The sequence below is a fragment of the Micromys minutus genome (assembly GCF_963924665.1).
Source record: "Micromys minutus genome assembly, chromosome: 17".
NCBI classification, from domain to species: domain Eukaryota; kingdom Metazoa; phylum Chordata; class Mammalia; order Rodentia; family Muridae; genus Micromys; species Micromys minutus.
The window spans coordinates 51,321,467-51,346,696 of NC_137952.1; the positions used below are offsets into that span (position 1 = coordinate 51,321,467).

At 41.2% G+C, this 25,230-nt stretch overlaps 1 protein-coding gene across 2 annotated transcripts in view; it reads right to left on the bottom strand.

Moving 5' to 3' along the window:
* The window catches only part of RALGAPA2 (Ral GTPase activating protein catalytic subunit alpha 2), a gene marked incomplete at both ends in the record, with an annotated part of 234,696 nt that overhangs the window by 138,697 nt on the left and 70,769 nt on the right, over positions 1-25,230 (bottom strand). The window contains 8 exons of one of the 2 annotated variants that reach the window (XM_080931324.1): positions 3,118-3,258; positions 6,220-6,384; positions 9,104-9,341; positions 12,970-13,081; positions 16,639-16,787; positions 19,316-19,453; positions 20,404-20,571; positions 24,599-24,826. In XM_080931324.1, the coding sequence (XP_080787450.1) occupies positions 3,118-3,258; positions 6,220-6,384; positions 9,104-9,341; positions 12,970-13,081; positions 16,639-16,787; positions 19,316-19,453; positions 20,404-20,571; positions 24,599-24,826 (1,339 nt within the window). The remainder of the gene's footprint in view (positions 1-3,117; positions 3,259-6,219; positions 6,385-9,103; positions 9,342-12,969; positions 13,082-16,638; positions 16,788-19,315; positions 19,454-20,403; positions 20,572-24,598; positions 24,827-25,230) is intronic. The other variant, XM_080931325.1, reaches the window with a different exon arrangement.

Consider the following 25,230-nt stretch of genomic DNA (forward strand, 5'->3'; position numbering starts at 1 on the left):
TCTAATAACACCCGATCAAAAGCACTAACTTCCCTGTCTCTTGAGGATGTAGTTTCTCAACACCATTCCAAACCCACTGCTTTCTAAAGCTCCATTGAAACCATGGGCAGCATGATCATAAGGATTCGTCTGTTACCCCCACGGAGAAGAGCCGGCATGACTGAAGTACATGTGGATGTTCTTCAGCTAACTTCTATTTTCTCCAGATGTCGCCTACTCTCCATTCACTCTTCAGTTACAGCTTCCGCAGTTCATCTTATTAACAAGCAGAAAGCCCATGTTCCACTTGTCCCTCAGACAAGGCTGCACAAGCACAGTAACAATGTAAAGTCCTCGCCTTAAAGACACCATTCATGACGGCAACTCGGCCTTATAAAAGCTCAGGGGAGGCTTTCCATTCCACAGTGATGGCCACAAGGCCATGCCTACTGAGAGCAGTTAGTCCGGCTCTGACAAGCATCCCCATGGAGCTAAGCAAGGCTCCCCTTAGGTCCCATACACTGGGTAAAGGACGACAGTCACTCTGCTAGTTATAACCATTGTAATATCCCCAAAGGAAAGCCTGCACTTGCATAGCATGTGAGCCCTGCAGACTGAGAACGCAGTGGAAGACAATGGGAGGGATGCTTTCAAGAGAGAGAGGGGACTCCCAGCCGTCACACCCACTTTCCAGGTGCACGGATTTCTTGATACTCATATTAATGGAGGCAGGTGGTTTTGACTCTCCCCAAATTCAAACGGCACTCACTTCCCATACCTCCAGATCTGCTGCCATGGCTTCTATTATTACAATTTTCCTGGGTTGGCTCACAGATTAGAAACCAAAACAAGGACTGCTGCTGCCACAATAAAGACAAAACTAACAACCACTAACAGTAAAACTAAAAGAAAAGCAACAAAAATAAACTAAAACACTCAGCTTGTAGCCAGAAAGGAAACCGTAAAGAAGCTGCTTATCGTTTCGTCACAGCGTGGCGGGCATCCCGCCCACGTCCACTCAGAGGTGCATCAGAACACAGCATGCTGCACAGGGCCAGCCAGGAAGGGTGAGCACTCCTGACTGCTCAACACTCCTCTCAGCCTAGTACCGACAGGACATACAGAGGACAGTGGCCTCACACTAATAAGGGACACCTGGAGTCAGACTGCTATAAAGGCAGTGAACATGGCAAAGGGGATACCCAGGCCTGCTCCAGCCTGCTTCCCTTTACACGGCCATTTGCCCTACTTGCACGACAGAACCATCTTCTGGTGAGGGCACTGAGCAGGCTCTCTGGCTTCTACCTACTGATGCCAACAGCAACATCTTAACAACCCAAAATGTCTCCAGATGTTGCCAAATCATTCTTAGCTGAGAGTCACTGCAGAAAGTAACTCAACTTCTGCTGGTACCATGCACACACATACAAGGGCCATGAACTCAAAATATAACTCTGAATGAGAACAAAACTTTTACAAATGAAGATATTAATAGGAAGGATTTTTTTTCTGAGAACACATTCCAGAATAACAAAAAAAAAAAAAAAAAAAAAAACTTAAATGTAACAGTATGAAAATAAAATAGAGTAGGAAATAAAACTTTTCACATTAAAGATTTCTTTTTGGTATGAATTAGCCAAATACATAGCGAATCCTTTTTAATGCCCCATTAATTGCCTCTAAGAAGTAGCATTTCCTGGACCGTCTAATCCTCGAGATTCACTGCTCAGCAGCAGCTTACCTGGTCACCTGTCCCAGTGCCGGCCGGCCTCAGCGCTCTCACAGTCGGTGTTTACCAAAGAGAGTTTCTAAGCCACACCACAGTCCCTACTCTCAGTTAAACTACCTTCTTCCCTCACCGTATTTCACTCAAGCTTTGATTCTGTTCTGCCAAACTACAATGGCACCACAGTGTTTCTGCTATAGAAACTGTAATTACACTATCTCCAGTACTGAAACGTCCTAATCCATATCAGAACTCAGAACATAAAAGAAACATGAAAACATTTCCTTCTTAATTAAGATCTAGTTCAACTTTTAAAAAAATCACTGAAAAAAAATCTCTTTGTAGATTTAATTATTTAACACGAAAAGTGAATTCCTTGAGAAGTGACTAGGGGAAACGTGAGAAAACTCATTTTTGGTACTCTGACACCTTCTTTTATGACTGGCACAGGGTGGTTACACACAGTGGTAGGACAGTGTGGAATCATGATGTGTAGACGGTGTGGGTGACGTGACATTGGATCAGGGCCACTCACATATCGATCACCCTCATCATTTATTTGACAAGTTCACTCAAAACCCCCATACTTGGGGTTTTTGAGTGAACTTGTCAAATAATGTCAAGTTTTACTCAGCTGTCCCTTCCCGTCCCTTCCATCAGTGTTTCCAGCATAGAGACTATATGTAGTTCATGAATGTATACAATACTACGTAAAGGACAACAACCATGTAAATGCTGAAGTGTACATCTGTTTATCTCTGTATGCATCTGGCATTTTATTTGAGCACTGTTTTAAAACGTTCCTTTTAGTAACCAAATGGTTGTGCATCTTTCCAAAACAGATCACCATGCATTTTAAAAGTAGTAAAATAATGGCTGTTTAAGGTGTCAATTAAGACTCGCTTTGATCACTCTGAGTTTGGACATCTGAATTCTCAACATCATTGACACTCAGGCCCAGAGCTGTCTTTCCGTGACAAGCTACTTCAAGATGTACAATACATTATTATTATTGTTACTACTACTACTACTACTACTACTACTACTACTACTACTACTACTACTACTACTACTACTACTACTACTACTACTACTACTATATTCACCTTGCTGCGCTAGAGAAAAAAAAAACACATAAACTTAATTCGGTTGAATTAACTGGGTGAAGTCTAAGAACAAGTTTTTTAAACTAACACTGTACTGTTTCGTTTTTTAATCAAAACCTCAATTATCTGCATAAATCTGCGAACTAGCAGGATTATAGAATTTTTGACTACCCAATAGCTTACTAAACATAAACTACACAAAAACAAGCATTCGTATTTTTTGAAATTTAGTACTAGTGCAGCAGACAGCCTTCTGAGTGTGACTGGAGGTAGTCATGATGGAGACACGAGACAACAGGACAGTACCTGACAGCCTGTGAGAGCAAGAGGAGTAAGAGAGGCCGGGCAAGAGAGCGCTCACGGTATGCAGGAGGAGTGGGACGCTTTTAGTAGCAGGCAAAGCCTCAGAGAGGTGGACACAGTTGCTGATAGATTGGCTTCGCTTAGCTTCCAAGAGAGATAAAGTAACAATATATCAGAGCACATCAAGATCTTTTACCACTTCTAAGTTCTTAAGGTGCTGCACTTCTTTTAAACACTTATGGGAAGCCATTTAAGCTTTAAAGAAATTGATAAGATGAAAGGACTCAACCACAGTCTCTAAATACAGTCAGTCATTGATGACTCGGAATGGCCATCCCATACACATCATTGATGACTCGGAATGGCCATCCCATGCACAGACCTAGTTTCATTTAAGAATGCTTTCTTTTGCTGCTGTGTATCAGAGAGCACCAGAATGATGTCTGAATTGCTTGCTCAACCACATCATATTACATTATCAATACATTACTATCTCTTTCTAAAGGATACACATACAAAAACCACAGTGAGAAAAGGAAAATCTGGTCCAAGACAAAAAAAAGTTCTATTAAGTTATAAATAATTCAGAAATTGATTGCTGAGTGAGAGCTGACTGTATTTAAAAGCTAAGCATTTAGCAAACTATATATCCCCAAACTTCATAAATATATGACTCAGATATTTTTATTTGATATCCATGAAACCTATATTTTAATATTGCACTTCACATTTAGTTGAGCAAAAGTTTCTCAGTATGAACTTTTGATTCTCTCATACATTGTTGGTTATATAAACATTTAATAAAACAAACATGGAATGTGATTCAGATACTTAAAACTATCCTTAAAATCCATAAAACCATCAGTGTAAACTCAATATACAAATGATTATTTGTCATGTTATTATTTTATGTATCTCTGCTAAGCATAAGTAAATCAAAACTATACACAATGGTGACCATTTGAAACAAACGTTTTACTCAGCTGTCCCTTCCCGTCCCTTCCATCAGTGTTTCCAGCATAGAGACTATATGTAGTTCATGAATGTATACAATACTACGTAAAGGACAACAACCATGTAAATGCTGAAGTGTACATCTGTTTATCTCTGTATGCATCTGGCATTTTATTTGAGCACTGTTTTAAAACGTTCCTTTTAGTAACCAAATGGTTGTGCATCTTTCCAAAACAGATCACCATGCATTTTAAAAGTAGTAAAATAATGGCTGTTTAAGGTGTCAATTAAGACTCGCTTTGATCACTCTGAGTTTGGACATCTGAATTCTCAACATCATTGACACTCAGGCCCAGAGCTGTCTTTCCGTGACAGGCCTCTTCAGTTACACTCTGATGTCCCCTCTATAAAATCTACTTTGCTGGTGTCAGCATCAGTGACAGCTTCTTTACTTATGAAATCTGTGAGGTAAACTGAACCACTGTATGAAGATCTTGAACTGCTCTCTTAATGACATTAGAGAAACAAAGTCACTTTTGAGTGGCTATCCCATAATTACTGCTAGCTGCTACTAATTCCTCCTGAGCACATGGAGAATGATCTCAGTGATCTTCTACACTCACAGAAATGCCTTCTACATACTCACACTACAGGGAAAATACTCTGGGCCTTGTTAAAAATAGGAAAATAAAACTGAGTAAGATCAGCCATGTGTATTAGTCTTACTAAACAGCAAGGTATAGAAAAATCTTCAAAGACCATTAATAGGTAACAATAAATGCATAATATGTATCATTTTAAAGGCATAAAATACAGTAGGAAATGCATATGTGTGTATACATGCATACATGTGTATATAAAACACAGAGATAACAGACTTGTGTAACTGATGGTTTTCACTCTTTCAAATATAAAAGGTCCAGACTTTTAAAACATAGTTAAGTCTACAGAAACCAACTTTACAATTTTAAAGTACATATTACACAAATATCTTTATAAAATCTTTTTAAGTGGTTTGTCTGGTGTCACATGGCCCCTCAAATACCTAGAAGATGGCTAAAGACACCCTGCCTTTCCTAAATGTTTTCTAAAGCATTGGTGCTGCTGCCACATTGTTGGTTTTAAATGTCTGGTGCACATGAAGATCTGCACGTACTCACTGCTGATCAACATGTACAAATTGAGTGCACTGGGGTGAACCAGTGCTTATACTTGGAGTGCATGGGTGGCAAAGGCAGCATCAGTCTGCACAGTTGGGTAGGACTCCGCCTTTGACTGAGAGCAGGAATACTCTAGGACTAGACTGAGACAAGAAACCAGTGGGCCTCCTAGGTACTTCGTGGTTTTAGGAAAGTTTCTCAGAAGCAGAACGAAGGAAAACAACTGGAATAGGTGGTGCAAGTAACTAAAAAGATAATTACCAGCAAATGCTAAGGCATGCTAAGGAAGGAGAAAGTTACAGTTAGAGAACAACATACCTAGACAGAAAATGCCAGCAGGAAGCTAAGCCATCTATTTCAGGCTTTTAATGAGCAAGGACAATGCATGTTACTCAACAAGTACTTGCTGTGTGGTCTGGGGATCCGATTATGCTTTCCTGAAGCTGCTGAGGAGAGGAACTGTCAGCAACCAAGGCCCTGTTGCTTGAGTCCTAAATCAGAGCACAAATGGGGAAGAGGACCCTACTGTGTTCATAGTGGACATCAGCTTCCTTTGTAAGGTAACAAGGCAGCCTGCCAGTCAGCTGGTCCTCCATCGGGTACCAGTGCTGTCCAAATAAAAGCAGCATCTACAGGCAAAGGAAGCTCTCTCCCCTCAAAGAAGGGAAAGATGAGACTGTGTCCATTCATCCTCAACCCAAGTGTATCCCCTCATTGTCTTTGCTGAAACTCTAGAAGGAACACCACCTCGTAATAACATCACCATGACTGAAGATGTATTTGTCATGTTCCCTTTCACAGTACATATTTTAGAAATAAAAAATAAAACCTGTGACTTGAGAAGTAAGCAGAACAGAATGTATACAAAATATTGACACAGTTCATCTAAAATAAAAGGTTTACCATTTAAATTCTGAATGAAAATTTAAAGCACGTCTATAAATTCATTTAAATAATAATGAGATTTGTTTAGTGATAGTTAAACATTTACCAGTTGCTTTTTGACGGACAGTATTTCTTGCCTTCTCCACTCCTGGTGCTCCAGATGTGGTGGCACTTCTGAATCTCATTGGCTCAGTCACATCTGGATGGCTACGCCAGCTGAGAGAAAAGGATCTCCCAACAGCTGTCCCTTTTGGGGGCTCTGAGACACAACCTGAAAAAGGGTAAGATAGTTGCTACTCATTTTATTGTCTAGGCTGTTTAGCAAATAGCATATATATATATATATATATATATATATATAATAGAATGTTACCAAGAATCAAAAATACCCTACATACAATAATTCATCACTAGCAGATTCTCTGCCACAAATTAGGAATCGCTTTCTTGGTGCAATTCATGAAACTATGACAGTACCCTAAAAATACTTGCCTAATTATTTTTAATCTCTATCAGTTTCATAAAAATTTTGTCTGCATAGTATTAACTTCAACATGTAAAAGTGCATATTGGTCAATCTTCTCAATGAAAGAACAATGTCATCTGAACTTATGAAAGTTCCCATAGTACTTTAAAAGCCATTACTTATAAACCAAAGACTTTGAAGTCCTGATATTAAAATGGTATACTGGCTTCTGAAAACTCCCACCCAGCTGCAAACCCCACAGAGACTCAAGTACACTGAGTCAAATGGGCAAGTTAATGAAAATCTACAAATAACTTAAAATCTTATTTTAGAAAAGTTTCAAACAATGTGGTCTTCAATTTGACTTCCCTTTCCTCGTGGTGTTCTGGTCAAATATTTTAAAGAAGGTTAAATCTCTAAAAGAAATACAGAAAGAAAAAGAGTAAGATATTCAGGAGATGATTTTGCTCATAAATAATACAGACAATAAATACAATTTGTGGCTTGTTTTTATATTAAGTTTCTTGGTGTGTAGTTTCTGTTTTCACGAGTTTAGTGGGTAGGCCCATATTTGTATACTAAATATTTAAGTTACTTTTTTTAAGTAAGGCAACATAAATTAAGATGTTAATCATGGTCATTATTTAAATAATTTGTATCTCTCTGGAAAACAGCACTTTTGAAGTTGTTTACTTTCCAGTGCTAATTTATCTCTTCATAGGACTGTGTTTATACACTAGGTAGGAAAAAAGACTTTAGGATACACTGTGTCCCACACATGTAGAGATGCTCATGTGCGGGAGTAGGTGTATGCGTCTCTCTCTGTGTGTGTTTATGTGTTTAAACACCTTCAGGATGTAGGAAAGACTTATTTTGAGAAAGGAAGTAGTATTTTGTATCTCAGCTCTTCCCTCATCAGCAGAGAAAACTCTCCTCTGGGCTGAGAATCACTGTCTCAGGTAGCCAGTCCTTTGCAATAAATATCTTGATATTTCCAGGGCCTGGTTCACACAGGAACCTCAGACATGTAAGAGAGAACCAGAAGAGAATAAGGACCTCTAGTCTATATGCATTTCTAAAAAGAATCCTGTTTATCATCACCTAAGGAGGAAAGCTATGTTAAACATCACTGTGCTGTTAAATCTAAACTGGAATGAAGACACTCTACTGGAAAGCTATGAGCCTAAGCTACTCTGCTTTGCTGCTGGCTTTTCCTAACTGCGGCTTTGGCAAGCCATTCTCTGCAATGAATACATGATAAGCCAGTCCCTAGTCCATGTATATGGTTAGCTCATCACTAGAACTGGATCACATCTCCCCGTATCCACATCCTCTGTTCTCACGGTGACTCTGAACTTCATTATGTGACTTACTTTGGTAGTAACACTGAAGATAAGACCTTAACATCTGCTTCTATAACATAGTAACAACCATGTGCCAACCTGCTGGATTATAAAATGTGTGTAGCCCCGTCACACTCGCTGCCCGGCCTTACAGCCGGTCAGTTCCTAGACTCAGAGCACTCTCAGTGGCCACACAGCACAGAGACAACTATGGAAACAGAATTAGCAGTGGCAGAGTGTGCAACACATGCTATCAGCTCATAAAATCATGGCTTAAATAAATGGCTGAGCCACTAGGTTTTAGGGTGACTTGTCACATAGCAAAAGCCAACTGATACGGTCTACACAATGGTTACTGTTACTAAACAAAACCTATTATCAACACGTGTAACTTGGCAGGGCTTCGAAGGAAAGGGGCCATCAAGGTCTCAGACCAGGTGAAATTACTTATCGCCGAAGGAAATTTCTGTATTCTGAGATTCTGCTTGATATAACCCTGAGAAGGTCCAGGTCACATCCAAGGTTGCCCCTCTCCATTTCCCCGGAAAGCCCACGAGCCTCCATAGAAGGCATTTAATCTTACCTATAGCTACTTCCCACTCAGTCCTTTTTTTTTTTTTTTTTTTTTTTAACATTTGCTATGTCCCATCTGCATTTGAATGAAGCAGCTCAGGTCTTTACCTGAATGAACAAGTTAAGTGCCACAGTCCTTAGGAACTCCCACAGAGGCAAGAGGGCACCACTGTCAGCTCCAACAGAGACTCCCACTGTCCACAACTCAAAACTATCACTTTCACTTCCTTGGGTCTTAAAACAGTTTGACCTAGAAACACAAGGAAGCCACAATGGCTCCCATCTCAAGCACTTGGAATTTCTCCCCGAGTTCTAGGGAGGAGGCAGTGTAGCCTCTGGGCTGGCCTTGATGTCTGTCTTTACGAAGTCTTAGCTAAGTGACCCTGAGCGAATCGCTGTAAGGTCTTTGTGTCAATACACCGCTGTGACAAGAAGAGCTATCGCAAGGGTGAAGACCACGGTGAAAGCTCTGGTTCCTCCTGCTGTGGAGTTCCCTTCTCGGTCTCTAAGTCATCAGGTATGGAACAGAATGGTAGGAGACGGCATGCGGCTGGTCCACTCAGGTCCTCACGGCCTACTGCACGCTCACCCTGCACCTCTGCTCTTACCTTTGCCACGCTGCTTCTTCTCCTTCTGTTCACTTAGCTTATCTAGAGGTAGGTTTGTCATTTCAACTCCGTACACAGTCCTCGCAAGCACAGCTGTCAAGGAGTCCATGATGTTAGACCACTCAGTGATGAGCTCCTCCCACTCCGTAAGGGATGACAGCACCCTGAGAAAGTCATCCCAGAGCTCCCGAGAAATGTACACACAGAGGTTTGCTCGGATCCAAGCCACGATAAGTGTCTGAAACCAACCAAATGTATGATTTTTAACAAACAAAAAATTAAAATAACATCTTTTTCATTACTTCTGACCAACTGTATCAGGATTTGAATTATGGTAACATGAGTTATCTGAGGAAATATTATTCGAAAGTCCTTAGCTAACACTGCTGTTATCAGTAAGACAATCATCTCTGCCCAGCAACTACTTAGCTTCTGAAGGCAGTTCTGTGTCTGTCACCACAGAGGCTATGTCACATGCCCTCCTGTATGTGTGGCCTAAGCCCCGGTGTGCTGCATGCCTTTGAGCAGCTGAGACTGTTGCAGAAGTCAGACAACTCACTGAACCTCAGCCCTGGAGACCCTGTCTGCCAGCATTACCCAGCTTCACTGGCATCCACACTGTCTTCCGAGAGGCGCTACTACTCCTGCTCTAGGCTCCTTCCCAGAGCCTTGTGCTTCATACCTACATGTGCCAATTCCCACATACTCTCCTGGACAGATTCCCTTCTGCTTACAGCCCTTTCTCTCACTGTCACAGCCAAACTTTCCCATCTCATCAGCTCCCAGACATCTGACTCTGAATTGTCCCTCTGACAGCTCTCCACATCCTGCTTGGGTCTTGTTTATCCATTTCTATATCCACTACCCTGTAAATGCTGTGTACACTTCTGTCTTCATGGCCAGAGCAGGTTCCTTTGCTGGTTTATTCTTTCCTGGTCATCTGCCTGCTTTACAGAGAGCCCATTAGCATGAAAAGAAGTCAATTACTAATTACTAATTTCTTAATCTAATAGTAGGTCCATTTTATTATTAGGTCAATATTTTCTGTTAGATGAAGATTATTAATTTTATTGTAATATATGCTTTTGGTAATGACATTGAACATCTGAAGACAGGAGTTAAAAATGTATAGACAGAAATGAGCACTTTAGTCCTGATAAAAAAATAATGAAATGATAATGGTAATAAAATTGACCCAATATTAAATCAACAGACCTAATCTTAGGGGAAAGGACAGAGATGGCTGAAGTCACTTGAAATCACCTCCCACTTTGCCACAGTGCTCGTAGCAGGAACAAAAGCAGATGGGTGCCTTGGTGTGGTCAGATGCCAAAACTGGAAATCATCTTACTAAGTGTAACGTAAGAAATAAAGAGATGATGTGATAACACATATCTTTAATCTCAGCTCTTGGGATGCAGAAACAGGCAAATGGTTATAAGTTCAAGGCCAGCCTGCTCTAAATATTGAGTTCTAAGCCAGGCAGACCTTCTTTCAAATAAGCAGAAAGAAAGAAGCTGACTTCTTTCACTTTAGAAAATTTGTCATAGACAATGTTACAAACATGTCTATGGATTCATATGTATACATATCTATGAATTGCCAACAAAATTCACAATAGCACTTGGACATGGTGCACAATCCTCAGAAATAGTTGAGAGGGATGGGAGAACCACTGGACAAAAAGACAGCCATTTAACTGATTACTCTTTTCCAAAAGGAAGGGGAAGTGATAGTTGCAGGTCTAAGTTGTGCCACTAACTTGGGCTGAGTACTGGAGAAAGTCAGCAGGCCTTTCTGGAGTTGCACTTCTCACAAAGCAGACCAGTGGGTCAGTGTGTCAAGGGTCCCTCAGCACTGACGCTCAGTGTTTAACCAGGTACAGCTCACACGAGCCACGGGAGCACACCTTCAGTGGCTTCATAACCAACCATGCCCTCTCCTATCCCCACTCTCAAGGACAGTAAACACTGGACCCTCGTACAGATGGCAGAGGTATGGCTTCCTACCACCTCCAGAATATGACAACAAGCCGCACCTGAGGCACTGCCCGTTACTTCGTAAATATTTGTAAATGAAATAAATTCCATCATTTGTAAAGGGAACTTTGCTCATCTAGATTATCCACAGAACAGGAAATAAAGACTACAGGAAGAGTTAGAGAAGAGAAAAGGATAATGGCAACTTAAAATTTCCTCACCCTCTACTAGTTCTTTACAAATAAAACACACACACACACTTCTGTTTATATGACAAATGACATGTGACAGTACAAGAGCATCAACAAGCCAGGTTGGACTATTGCAAACAAAAACACAGTATAGTAGTATAATGACCCAAGCCTATAAGCCTGGCACTCAAAAGTCTGATGCAATAGAATTGAGTTTGGACCAACCTAGACTTATTGTACGGCCTGGACTTAGGAAAAAATCAAATAAAAAATCAAAGTGTAGGCCAATCCCATGTACCCATGAGCCAGGCAGGCAAAGTAGTCAAAGGAAGAGAGAGTCGCTGAGGCAAGGGAGTGTGTGCCAGTTTCTTCTGCCACCTCTACATATCCTTCCTATCTGTTCTAAACACTCTTAACATGCATCAGCCAAGACCTAGGAGCTGGAGAGGAGGATGCATCCTTCCTCAACCATCACTTCAGCTCACCCTACTTCTGCCTATCAAATTATTCACAGTCAGGCCTAATGCAGATGTCGTGTATTTCCAGGCTGTTCACTGTTCTCTTTTAGAAGTGTTCATACATTCTATGAACCCTATAAAAAGCAGTGTAGTCCAGGGCAGCTGCCCTCGGGGCTCTGTATAATTTCTACTTCCCTGGGCAGGCCATCAGCTGCCAGCCGATCCATGCTCTTGACCCTACTCACGCTGGGCAGGAAGTACTGTGCCTCTTTGGCTCTCAGACCAAATGGAGTCATGGCCAGATCCTGAGTTTCACCTCCTTCTGCACCAATTCATCCTGACCTCTCTCTCTAGAATGTCACACTGACAAGCCAACATTTAAATGGCACCTGCTCTAAACCTCACCCTCTACACATCTTACCCCTTCCAGATAGTTCCCTTTCCCTCCTCCCTCCATGTCGAGCTCTTGGAAACCTTGTCCACAGCTGCTACCTCCACTTCTGATTCATCCTCTCCAAGTAGACTTCGGTTCTCTAGACCATTCTCAACAATACACATCTTACCAGAAGCAAAGGTCGCCTGCTCCAGCTCACTCTCCTGGACATCCAGAACAACCTACTCCAGCCTCCCTCCTCAGCGTCTCTGCCTGGCTCTCTCTTCCACCAACCATAGAGATGCCGTCCTCTCCCTAAGAATAAGTTCTCTCTCAGTCTCCACCCAGCCTGAGGCATTACATACCATTGCTTGACACAATGATAGTCTGGAGTTTTACCCCATTCCACATTTCTATTCAACCCGTAACTGTCAGATCAACCTGGTTTTCTCTCCACTAAAACATTCAACTCCTGTTGCTTTTGTTTGTTTGTTTCTCTGTATCCCTGGCTGTCCTGGAACTAGCTCTGTAGACCAGCCTGACCTCGAACTCAGAGATTTGCCTGCCTCTGCCTTCAGATTCTGGGACTAAAGGTGTGCACCAGCACCACCCAGCTTATTCCTGTCATCTTCTTAATGCCTACCACTCTCAAGCAAACCAAGAGGAAGAAGAGGGCAGAGAAGGAAGCCTAAAAACACAGCCCTAACTGGAAAACAGATCACAGCTTTTAGGACAAAGCTAAGAAGAAAATTTTCCAAAAATGTAAAGTTAATGTGACATAACTTGTAGATTTTTCAGTAATTAAAACAAATTTGCCAAGTCTACTTTAATTCTGTATTTACAGCATTTAGTAAAGAAGACTTACCCTGAAGAGCAACCCTGCCAAGCTCTGGGCAAACAAGTCCTTTGCATGCTTATCCTTTGGCTTCTGCATGACAGCTTCTGTTATCCTGAGAAGGATTTGCAACATCTGCTCCCTGGGCCACCCAAAATAAAAGCTCATATTAATGATCACACATCTCCAAAGCACGCTGTGGCTGTGAGATCTCTCAGTCAGCAGCACATATTATCTGGAAGTATTAAAAGTCTAGGTTCCAGTTAGAGAATAAGCACCTTATTTATCAACACAAACTACTTTATGTCACCACAGGTCTGCACACATGCTTTCCACATCCATGCCAACTGGCAGGATGACATCTTCCCAGCCTGACTTTTCTCCTTGCAGGAAAGAGGGCCAGAGGGTTTTCTCCAGCTGAGCCGTGACATCAGGGCACTCACTGAGGGAACAGGTGAGCCAGTCTGAACTTACACAGTACCCTGCCATCTTCCATCGCCATGTTACTTAACCTGGGCAGCTTCCCATCTGCCTTTGTGACAGAAAACAAAACTGGCTCTCAGGGCTTTGATAGGAAGACTAGGCAGTCAACACCACTGCTTGCCCTCAGTTCCTGCAGAAGATAGGAGGGGTTTAGAAACGTCAGGACCGATGTTAATGGCAGAGCATTTGTGCTTGGCAGATCCTGCTTATACTAGTAGCGCACCCCTGGGATGGCTGCAGTCCCCATAGCTCAGTCACCATGGGCTGCTGTAGTCTTACAGAAGAGGGCTTTGCATAACAGGCTTAAAGAATTAATTAACATCCCAAAAGTTCAGATTACCCAAGAAACAATTCACAGACCACATGAAGCTCAAGAAGGATGACCAAAGTGCAGATGCTTCAGTCCTTTGCAGATGGGGGAACAAAAATATCCACAGGAGGAAATACGGAGACAAAGTTTGAAGCAGAGACAGAAGCAAAGGCCATCCAGAGACTGCCCCACCTGGGGATCAAACCCAGAAAATGTTGCTGATGCCAAGAAGTACATGCTCACAGGAGCCTGATATAGCTGTCCTCTGAGAGGCTCTGCAAGATCATGACAAATACAGAGGCAATGCTCATAGCCAACCATTGAACTGTGAACTCCTCCCAATAGAGGAGTTAGAGAAAGGACTGATAAGCTGAAGAGGTTTGCAACCACCCCCCATAAGAACACCAACCAACTAGAGCACCCAGGGACTAAATCACTATCTAAAGAGTACACATGGACAGACCCATGGCTCCAGCTGCATATGTAGCAGAGGATGGCCTTGTTGGGTACCAATTGGAAGAGAAGCCCTTGGTCCTGCCAAGACTGGATGCCCCAGTGCAGAAGAATGTCAGGGCAAGGAGGTGGGAGGGGAGGGACACCCTCATAGAAGAAGAGAAAGGGGGATGGGATGGGGGTTTATGGAGGGAAACCAGGAAAGGAGATAACATTTGAAATGTAAATAAAATATATCCAATAAAAGTAAAAGGAAAAAAATAATCTGACTACTATTTAGGTTCAAATAAAATATGCACAGTATCTAATCATTAAATACATGTTCATAATTGTAAAAAAATTTAACATAGTACTGCTAATTATGAAAATCAGTGTTAAAAACAGCAGAGGAACATTTTTCTTTCGTACATAGCCAAGGTGCATTCCTCATCCCTGGGGATGGAGAGCACATTATCTTTTGTATAGGAGGAAGTCCATTCATCCTAAGGGAATCACTCTGCTTCCTGTAAGGTTTGGAGCTCTAACCATTTGTTCACCTTCACTACTTTCTTCTTGCTCTTCCTGCTCGACAGTGAAAACAAGCAAACAAAGAAACAACAAAGCAACGTTGTCCAGATCAGACACATCTGTAGGAATGGGTTCCTTTCTCCTGCTTCTGTACAGCAGACGGACGATGCAGACTGGGCTTGTAATGTCGTATCTGGGGATGTGCTCTGGGTTCCCTTGGTGTCTGGCTCCACTGGGCTTTCGTCCCAGGTCTAATTATTTGGAGGTGTCCACTCTATTCCATTATTTGTGTTACACTGTCAGATTTAAAACATGGAGGAGGGAGACAAATGTACCACCTGATCTAGACACATGTGCACCGTGGGGACAGAAAGAGTGGGAAGAGAAATGACAGATCAGGAAGCATCCTGCCACTCACAGCCGGGATGTCCGGGCTCCTGTCACCCTGGGGCTTTGCCCATTTAGTGCACTGCTGTGTGCTCTCCGTAGATGCTCAGAAGTTAAGGACAAATGGAAATAAAGGAAACAGAGAGGTAGGGAGGGAAGGAGGAAGAGAGAAGGGAGAGGAAGACAAGGGGTAGGGAGCATGGGGCATTTGAATAAATACGTAGGAAATCCAGGCAGCAAAGTGTCCCTTTCTAAGCTCTACCATGGTTAGTTACTGTTTTTATTTCCACAATTGTCTTTTTATACATTTATCTGGAAATCTCTACATTACTAAAGAAAAAAAAGTTGCTTTATTTCACTTCTTAGAATTATAAGAACTATAATACTGTGCAATGTATACAAAATTCATAGCTTCCTAAGAAAGGAAACAGAAAATACTCTTCCCGCAGCCATGGTACAAGGAGCATCATGCAGCTGAAAGCACTTCTCATAGGGAGGTTCTGACTGCTGTCACACTGGACTGGGTTTCCATCACACAGTGCACTGCTCTAATGTCCAAACCCAGCAGCTACTGCACTGGTAGAAACACTAATTTAAAAGACCTTGTAATTTACACGTTCGAATCCCCATTTTGATACTTGTAAATTCTTCTGGGCCCACCCTTCTCTCCTCTTGGTGGCCTGTGGCTCCTGCCAGTTCACTTTTGCCTTAATGTCAGGGCTTCTCACCCACTGTGGAAAGTCACCCTGTACAACACTAATAGTGCTGGCTCTAGGACACCTATAAGACAGGTGTGGTCCTGGGAAAATTACAATACAAAAGGATGTCACTGCCACAGGACCTCAGTGGCCTCAAAGCCCTAGAAGCCGAGAGAGAAGGGCCCATTACGGGTGGCTGAGATGAACGCACCAGGCAGACCTGAGGGCGTTTCTAAGACAGGCTGCAGGTGAACACATTAGGAATAAGGGAAGCATGGCTTGAGGCTTCCGCTCTGTCACCGAGAACACCAAGGGCCGTGTGGACGCTACAGGAGACAGGCATGGAAAACCTCTAACACATTTTAACCTTTGAACACACAATTAATAATAAAACATCAAAGAAAAAAGGGGAAGGAAAACTCAGAACTTCTGACTTTTGACTGTACTTTTCTGTTACTTTGACTACATGTTATTTTAGGAAATTGTTTTTACAAAGTAGATTCAAAATAACAAGCTGAAGGATAAAATTCAAGTTTATGGCACTTTAGAACAACTACCAAACTTGCTCTTATGAAGAATCATATGGTAAAGCGTATAGCACTTATCATAAAGCTCTCTGATGAAAGTTTGAAATGAGAAATCCACTACTGAGAAATGTCACACTAACATGAACATTTTTAAAAACAATAATGAAAATAAACTAATTACCCAAATGCTGGGTGCTTTCCTTTGCCCCAAAGGGCTAATGCTCACCTTACTGCCAGTTTTGAAAAGACATTAGATAAATGGAAACCTTAACAGTTTAATTACACTAAAAAACAAAGGCATCTGTTTTAGGATGTTAATCTGAAACAAACGTACCATGTCTTTTGATTCATTGTAAGTTCCATTATCATTCGCCGAAAGATAATGAGAACAGCTTTACAGGCATCTACTTGTTCTCTCAGGAGCATGGGGACTTCAGCACATGGTTCCAGCAAAAAGACATTCGCAGCATTTGTAAGAAAGACCTTAAAGCCAACAATTTTACATTAGAAAATACAATTAACCAGATACATCTGGGAAACTTTGCCTACAGATAATATTACCTTCCTTCTACCAATGAATCCTTTTAGGTTACTTCCACAGACTTTCATACAGCAAATGACACCAATACATGTTCCAGGTATCAGGGCTTCCCACTTAAGACTGCCTAGTATACACCTAGAAGGCCTTTCGCTGCTACTCCATATAAACAGTATTACTTTAGCCATGAGTCATAAAATATTTGAATTTGTTATATCAACAGTAACAACAAGACAACAATAATTAAAAATAACAAAAGCCAAGACCACTGAGATGCAAAAGTCACAGAAGAGGCCTGTGGCTAGACAACAGAGCTATGGTTGTTTTCCCAAAATGAATTTAAGACATTACATTGGAGGAATAAGAATCAGTTCATAGGAAGCCCATGTGATGCTGATAGAAGCTCACACCATAGCACTCGGACCCCGCTTCCTGGTGGAATGTGGTTAGTGTCCTTGAGAGGCCTAGGAACTGAGTAGTGGTGTCCCTGGAACAGGAAATGGCACAGGGTCATGTCGGATCTTCAAAAATCAGACCTTTGGGGGTGGGGGGGATATGTGTGTGTGTGTGTGTGTGTGTGTTGTTGTTGCTGCTGCTGCTGGGGATATGGGGGTAAACCTATGGGCATGTGCATATGGAGGCCTGAGAAGTTGATATCAGGTGTCCTCCTCAGTCCCTCTCCATCTTATATACTGAAGCAGGGTCTATCCTCGAGTGCAGAGCTCAGGTTTTGCTCGTCTGTCCAGCTAACTTACTCCAGGGATTTCCTGTCTCTGCCTCCCTGGCACTTTATTGTAAGTGGGCTAGGCAGCCCACCTGGCTTCTAGACACTCCAGTCTTCACATAGCGCAGTTTTACCAGCTGAGCCATCTCTTCAGCCAGCCCCAGAGCTTTGGGGTTTTTTTTTTTTTGTTGTTTTTTTTTTAAATAGGAGAAATCTATTATGTAGCAAAAAACAACAGTCTCAGCAAATTCTAAAGATAAAAGCATATTGTAAGAGTCAGCAGGCTACTGCTCTGCCCCAGATCTCTGAGGTCCAAGGTCTCTGTCCTGTGGCAGTCGAGCTGACTCAGGTTCTCAGAGAGTAAATGACTACAGTGAAAGAACATGGTAGCATTCATAAAGTTAAGAACACTGACTGCTCTTCTAGAGGACCTAGACTCAATTCCCAGCACCCACATGGAAGCTTACAACTATCTGTAACTCCAGTTTCAGATAATCCAGTGCCCTTTCTGGCCTCCTTTGGACACCAGGCAAGCTTGTGGTATATGTTTTAACCAAAAGACCTGTACACATAAAATAAGACAAAATAAAATAACATAAATCAGATGGCTCTGTCTATCTGTACACATACACTTTTGTAGGTATCCTTTAGATTACACAGTACAAGCACCGGAGCTGTGGGAACAGACCCAGCTTCTCTGGATTTTCAGAACAGAAAATTCCAAATAAAATTCATAGGCTGACCAGACAGGTTCAAATCAACATACTCAAAAAACTGATGACAACTTCTAAGACTTAACTTTTATAAAATGAATGTCCCAATTTTACAGAAAAAAAATCACCAATAATCACTACCAGAAAAAAAAAAATCACAAGGTGAATTTGAATAAGAAAAAGATGATAAAGAATTTTCTGGTTAAAAAAAAAAAAAACTATAGTGGCTTAGCAGCAATGTTTTTACAGGAGTAAACCACAAATAACATATTATAACACAAAGCCTTTTAATTTCATGTGTTATTTCTTGAATTTAAAAATTCTGCCTAGTCCCAAGTAAAAGGAAGTCTTCATATACTACATTTTTACTTTTAATAATAGCTTCAAAAATACCAACACAGGAGTACTTATGCCTGTATTGGCACTGGTTAAGGTAACAATAACCCAAGCAGCAGGAAAAAATGCTGCCTTTACCTCCATCCAGCCTCCTTCCCCAGTAGCAACCATACGAAACACAGGTACCAAATACAATGAGAACAAAGACAGTTTAAATCCTGTTGCTTTGCAGGCTAGAGAGCTACAGGGTACAAGGGCCCTCCAAATACCTATGTCAATGTCACAGCCTATAAATATGAGCTGCGGCAAATTTCTCTCTTTTACATGAGCAAAATTACCTTTACTTTCTTTAAGATTTATTTTATTTATATTTCTGTCTCTCTCTTTCTGCCTGTGTATACGTGTGTGTAAATCCAAGTAACTATTCAGATGTGCTTGGAAGATACTTTCAGGTACGATTATATGTATTTCAGAGTCACTGTTAAATAATCCTTCTCAAAAAGTCTTCAACCAGTTTCATGTCTTTCTTAACTAGAAAAAGTATTTTGATTTGTAGGTGGGAAGAAAAACCTAGAACTTAAGGCTTTAGTGTCTGATGCTCAAAATACCAGTACATTTCATAAGACATCATTCTAAGTAAACAAAATGTTCAAAATGGCTTCTCCACCTGGCTGTCTTAGTGTCCCCAATGGCAGCATACCTGCAACATAGCTTGGGCCCCAGCTTTCACATTTGTGTTGTCCTCCTCTGTCACACACCCTCTGCTCATGGCACTTGTGAAGGAATACGTGCGTCCCCAACTGGATGACCGTTTATGACCAGAACTTTCAGACGAGGCCTTCAGAAGACGATAACCCATTAGCCAAGTAGGGAGAAACGCTGCACTCTGCTTAGCACTCAGTCCCCAGCACCCAAGTATATCCCTCGGTATGTACTGGAACACAGAAATCAGGCCTCTACACATACAAATTATACTTGCTTATTGATTGATCTCACTTCATAGCTAGTTACTAAAATGATTTCACCAATATTAAAAACATCAAACTAACAGAATCGATACAAACATTTAACTTTAAAGTCTGTGGCTAAAAATTTTAAATATTGTAAATTAATCAGGAACATAAATATAATTTGGGTTTCTTCCAGTCATGGGACGTGTTGTGCTTTCGTTTACATTTATTCATGTCTGAGTTTGAAAGGGACAGTGCCTGCTGCAGGAAGGTCACACTCGGTGCTGCTGATATACCAAAAGGCTTACTCTTTACTCGGTAATCTTTTCAAATATTTAATACAGATTTCGTCTGGACAGTTAGCTGCAAAAGACAAGTCTGATAAAGTAGTCTATGTTTAACTTTCCCAACAGCTATTTATTTAAACGGGTCAAGGAGAGGCCATTGTTTTTCAATCTCATAGCGGGGATTGTAAAATCTGAGAAAGCAGCTGTCTTGAAACAGTAGTATCTAAGAAAGTAGCCGTGTGTGTGTGTGTGTGTGTGTGTGTGTGTGTGTGTGTGTGTGTACGCGCGTGCGCACGCGCGCACGCGTCTGTCTGTCTGTCTGTCTGTCTGTCTGTCTGTCCAACCATCCATCCCTAGGCTAAGTATAAAGGAGACAACTGCCCATCAAAGATGGAGCATGAACGCTGTTTCTTAGGCAGGTCCTCAGAACTTAGCAATCTTAGAGTGTCACCTAAGGGCTGCCTTATGGACAGGGTGGGACCCTTGACTGAGCTGGTCTACTTTGCCAAGATGTATGTACCCTCAACTCAGAGGCCAAATGATAACATTACCTCCTTGGAGTCAGTCTCTGAAAGTCCTAATGTGTCAGCATCTTCTTGAGCAACATCCTTTGTATCTGGTTCCTCCATGAACACGGGTTTGTTCTGGAGGATCCATTTCCTATACACTTGAACTACTTTTCTTGTTACAGATATCTCACAGGAAGGCAACAAAAATGCCTGAAAAGATAAAAAAATGCACACAAACTCAGATTACAGACATTTCCATCACCCACTTCAGAAGCACTTAACTTGTACAGAGATCACAGAGATACTTTTGTACACACCACTTATCTGAAGAAAAAGACATCTTCATAATTAACTCAGAAAAACAATGAAGACTCAGGTCCTTGTGTATCCCAGGTAGGTATTTCAGGTGTCTAGATATAAAATAATTATAACTAAACTTGTAAAGTTTCTCAAACAAAAATCAGAAATGGTTTGTAAAGCAATAGACAGACTGTGGTAGGAGCAGGAGCCGGCTGCATTTATCAGGTAAGCCATGCTAGCGGTTGGAATTGGCCCTGGTGGGGTAGAAGTTGGGGGCTGCTAGAAGCACAGCCTCTTCTCTCTCGCTTGTTTTGCCATTTTCTTCTGTTTCCCTATCTTCTTTCCATCCCACCTTTGTTCCTTCCTCCTTCCTTGAAACTTTTTACTATTAATGAATGTCCTTACATATTTGTGCTTTAATGTGATAAGACTGAAAAAAGAGTTTGAAGAGAAAATGCATTTGCCTTTTGCATCTCAAATCTAGGGCCTATTTCTATATGCAAGGTGGAGAGGAAGGACTACACTCAAATGACTATTTTTAAGATAAAACCACTGGGCCCCAGGGAACCAGAGATAATTCCCAAAGTTACAAAGTTAGTTCCCAAAGTTGTTTTAATGCCTCCCCTAAGTTTAACAACAAAGAACCTAAAGACAGGCAGTTGTCACTTCAGCACTGTGCATAAGATACAGAAATGCCCAGGGTGAGAGCCAGATCACATCAAATTCCAGAACACAGGACTCAGCGTTATCAAAATATTGCAACAGAAAAAAAAAAAAAAGAATAAATCAGTATTCTGCCATGTAACTCAACAAACACAAGAGATTAAGACAAAGTACATGTTGTTTTATTCCTTCTTCCTGGATTTTAAAAATTATCACACACATAAAATTAAGAAATGTTCACAGTGATGCTATTAACAGTGACTCTATTTGCTTTATTATATATTTATTGTTAACCCACTCTTCCAGTCTTCCTTCAATTCATTCTATTTCTTATCCAGTTAATTGGCTCATTCAATCTATAAACACTTCAGACTCTCTATCTCTGAAGCCTGGCATTTGTTTATGTACATTATTTAGAAAAACTTTACGAAAAAGGAAATAGAGACTATCAAATCAGTTCTGATAAAATGGAGATAACTCTGTAATCTACATCTGAAATAAAGGCATAACATATTATCCTCCTCACAGAGAGCAAGGAATAGTTCTTGTACAGGGGAAAATTAAGTTATTTTAAAAAAACATTTCTACAAATAGCCACAACCATGTGATATAACATACTACTTAATATTATTGGATGCTAAGTCAACTGAATTGAAATAAAACCATAACTTAAAAAATACCCATGACCTAATGATAGAAAATCTAGATACCAGGTATATCAGAACCTGAAGCAAATTAAATCTGAAAACAAACAAAAAAATAAATTAATTAAAAGCTGTGTGCATATAGGTTGGGCAGAAACTAAGGTGAAAACTGAGAAATACAAGAGAAATGTCTAGAACACAGAAGAGAGAAAAGTAAGCAGAGGCAAGAACAGGAATGCAATGACATAGAACACAAAACTGGAACAGGGCAGTATACAAGAATACAAGAATGGCCGAGCTCAGGGAACAAGTCATGAATCACAAAGCCAAACAGAATACACAACAATTTTACTCAACAAATGCTAAAACCAAAGGCAATCTGAAAACATTAAAAGCAGCCAAAGGAGAGAAAAGAACATTTTCTCCAAGAAAAAAACTTCATGGTTTGCTGTGACTATTAAACAGAAGTCATGAAACAAAGCAGCTAAAGTTATTCAACGTGCAGAGAGCACATGGCGAGCACAGTGTAGACAGAACGTAGTGTCCCAGAGAATACACTTCAAACATGAAAGCAAAAGCCAGACATTTTCAGATAAAAAAATTGTCATCGACAGTCGTGAAATAGGGAAGTACTTAAAATTATCCTTCAGACATAAAGCAAAAGTATCCTAGGTCAGAAATTTGACAAAAAGAGCATTTGCAGAATTCTAAATGAATCGTGTGTGTGTGTGTGTGTGTGTGTGTGTGTGTGTGTGTGTGTGTCTGTCTGTGTGTGTGTGTGTGTGCTCTGAAAGGTGTGTATACATACGTGTATTCATTTTATAATGTGTAGTTCAAATACATAACAAATGTTCTATAAGCTGAGCTGTTAGAGAGGCATGATGCCATTAAACAATTACAGGGGATGTGATACCTACCACACAAGTTAAGTACTGGAACAAAAAGGGGCAACTAGCCAAAAAAATCCCAAAAAACCAAAAACCCTCAGTACAATTAGAATGTGAAAGGTAAGGCTGCTGATTTACGCCCAAGAAGATCAGTTTCTATATCACATGGGAATAGAATAAAGCTGTAATCAAAAGACAGAGGTTATAACAATGTATTTAAGGAAACGTTTTTAAAATCACATGGAATTTGTAAGAGGAAATCCAAAGCATATGTACATGAGATGTCAATAGTAAAGAGGTAGTAATATGTGTCATGCAAACACCAGAAGACAACATGTTAACACTACACAAGACAGACTTTAAAAAACATTAATTTATAAACTTAGAAGCTGTTGTCTCTTTATATCAGGTCTCAGTCATTACAGAAAGCTACGAGTGGACTGGACTAGTTCAGAGTCCTGGGAGGAGCCCAGTCCCAGCAGGTGCATCTTTAACAACTCCTACACCACGGAGGGAGGGTAGAAAGATTATAAAAGAAAGATGACCAGGAAGTCTGCTTTGAGACTGCATCTTCTCCAACAAAAACTTCAACAGACATGGTAATTTGGAGGCAATCTCACGGAGTCCTACAACCTAGATAAAGAACTACAACTAATAGCTGCTGAGAGAGAATTACCCTCTCCCATGTCAATTGGAAAAGGAGGTGGGAGAGGGAAGAGGTGGGGTGGTGAGGGGGTTGAAGAGAGGATGAATAAGAGATGGGTTGGAGGGAGAAAGGGCCAACAAGGAAATGTCATTAAATTTTAACTTTAAAAATAAATTGTAAAGACATGAAAGCTTCTTAACAATAAACCATTCAATTCACAGGAACACATAGCAAATAAAATGCATTCTGATGCTGCAGAGAGGAAAATCTACTAAATTAGTCCGGCTTCGTGGCTGGACTAATTACTAAGTTTGGTGCTCAAACAGCTGAGCGGTCAACTGCAGGTCTCCCACCAGCTTTGCTACAGAGGTCGGCTCTGGCTGAAGTCTTAGTGGGTTAAATTCTTTCTTTCCTCTGTGAAAAGCTTCACTTCACGGTCTTGCTCAGAGGAAGTTGTTCTTCCCTGATCCCCAGGAACAGCTGCTTTTTGGCTACCCTGCGATTAAACATGCCTGCTATTCACTTTTGTAACTGCAGAGTTAGCCATTCCTGGGGAAAGAAATTAAACGGGCATGGGACATAAAGCTATTTAATCAGCAACTTTTCTTTCTTTAAATTTTCAGAATGAACCCAGAACCTCTGGTGACATAGATAACAGTCTGTGTGTCAGAAAGCAAACTATCCAAAATGCAGAAATACTGTCATTCTGCCAAATTCAAAGTTTGAATCTGGATGCACTAATTGACTGGGCCCGTGTGTGACTTGGGAAGTGGCAGAAACCTTAGAGGTATGATGTAGTGGGTATTATAAGTCACGCGGTATGCCCTCAGAGAAGGCTGTAAGACTCTAGCCTCTTGACCTGTCCTTTTTGCCCCATCCATGAGTGGATCTGCTTACCTGCTTCCTGTTCCTATCTTAATATGCTGCCCTGACAGAGGCCCAAAGCAACTGGACCAAGTGGCCCTGGACTAAGACCCTGGAACTGAGACAAAATACACCTGTATTTACACTGATGCCCCTGCACATGTGTTGGAGCAATGGCAAACTGACTAACAAGAACAAAGATGACATCAACTTTATGACCATATGTGACTGACCTGTCGAAATACTTCATTCACAAAATTCACATAACCGCGTGTTGACAGGAGGATCCGCTGCACCATTTCGTACACTGTCCGATGCTCCTCTTCAATGCTACAGAGACTGGAGTTACTGAGTCTTCGGTCAGACAAGGTGCTGCTGTTAGAATGGCTTTTGTCCTGCTCTGTGGACCCGGCACCTTCCAACTCTGGCACCTTTTCTTGAACTGCACCACCACCAACAGTCTGGAAAATGTCACCACAGATCTCAGCAATCCACAGCCTCACTCACCAGCACCCAGCAAAATCTGAGTCTTGTCTTACTCGGTGCCTTTTGGGTTTTGTGAATGTTGCAGTACTAGAGAAGGAACCCACGATCTCATAAATGAGAGCATGTGCTGTCTCTGATCCACACCCTACACCCAGGTCCTGCCCTGCTTCCAGGCACTCTGGTTAGCACCAGTTCCACCGGGAACAGTAAGGTAAACGTCAGCAGTTGCCTCAAGCATGGACACCTGATCTCCAAACCAACCAAACCATCCTTCCTCAACTCCGTGACTTTAACAAGAAAACAACTAAGTTATTTCAGGGAAGAGGACTGTGAAATCTTGTCAGCTAAAAAGTTTAATTTGCATTTGTGAAATCACAGA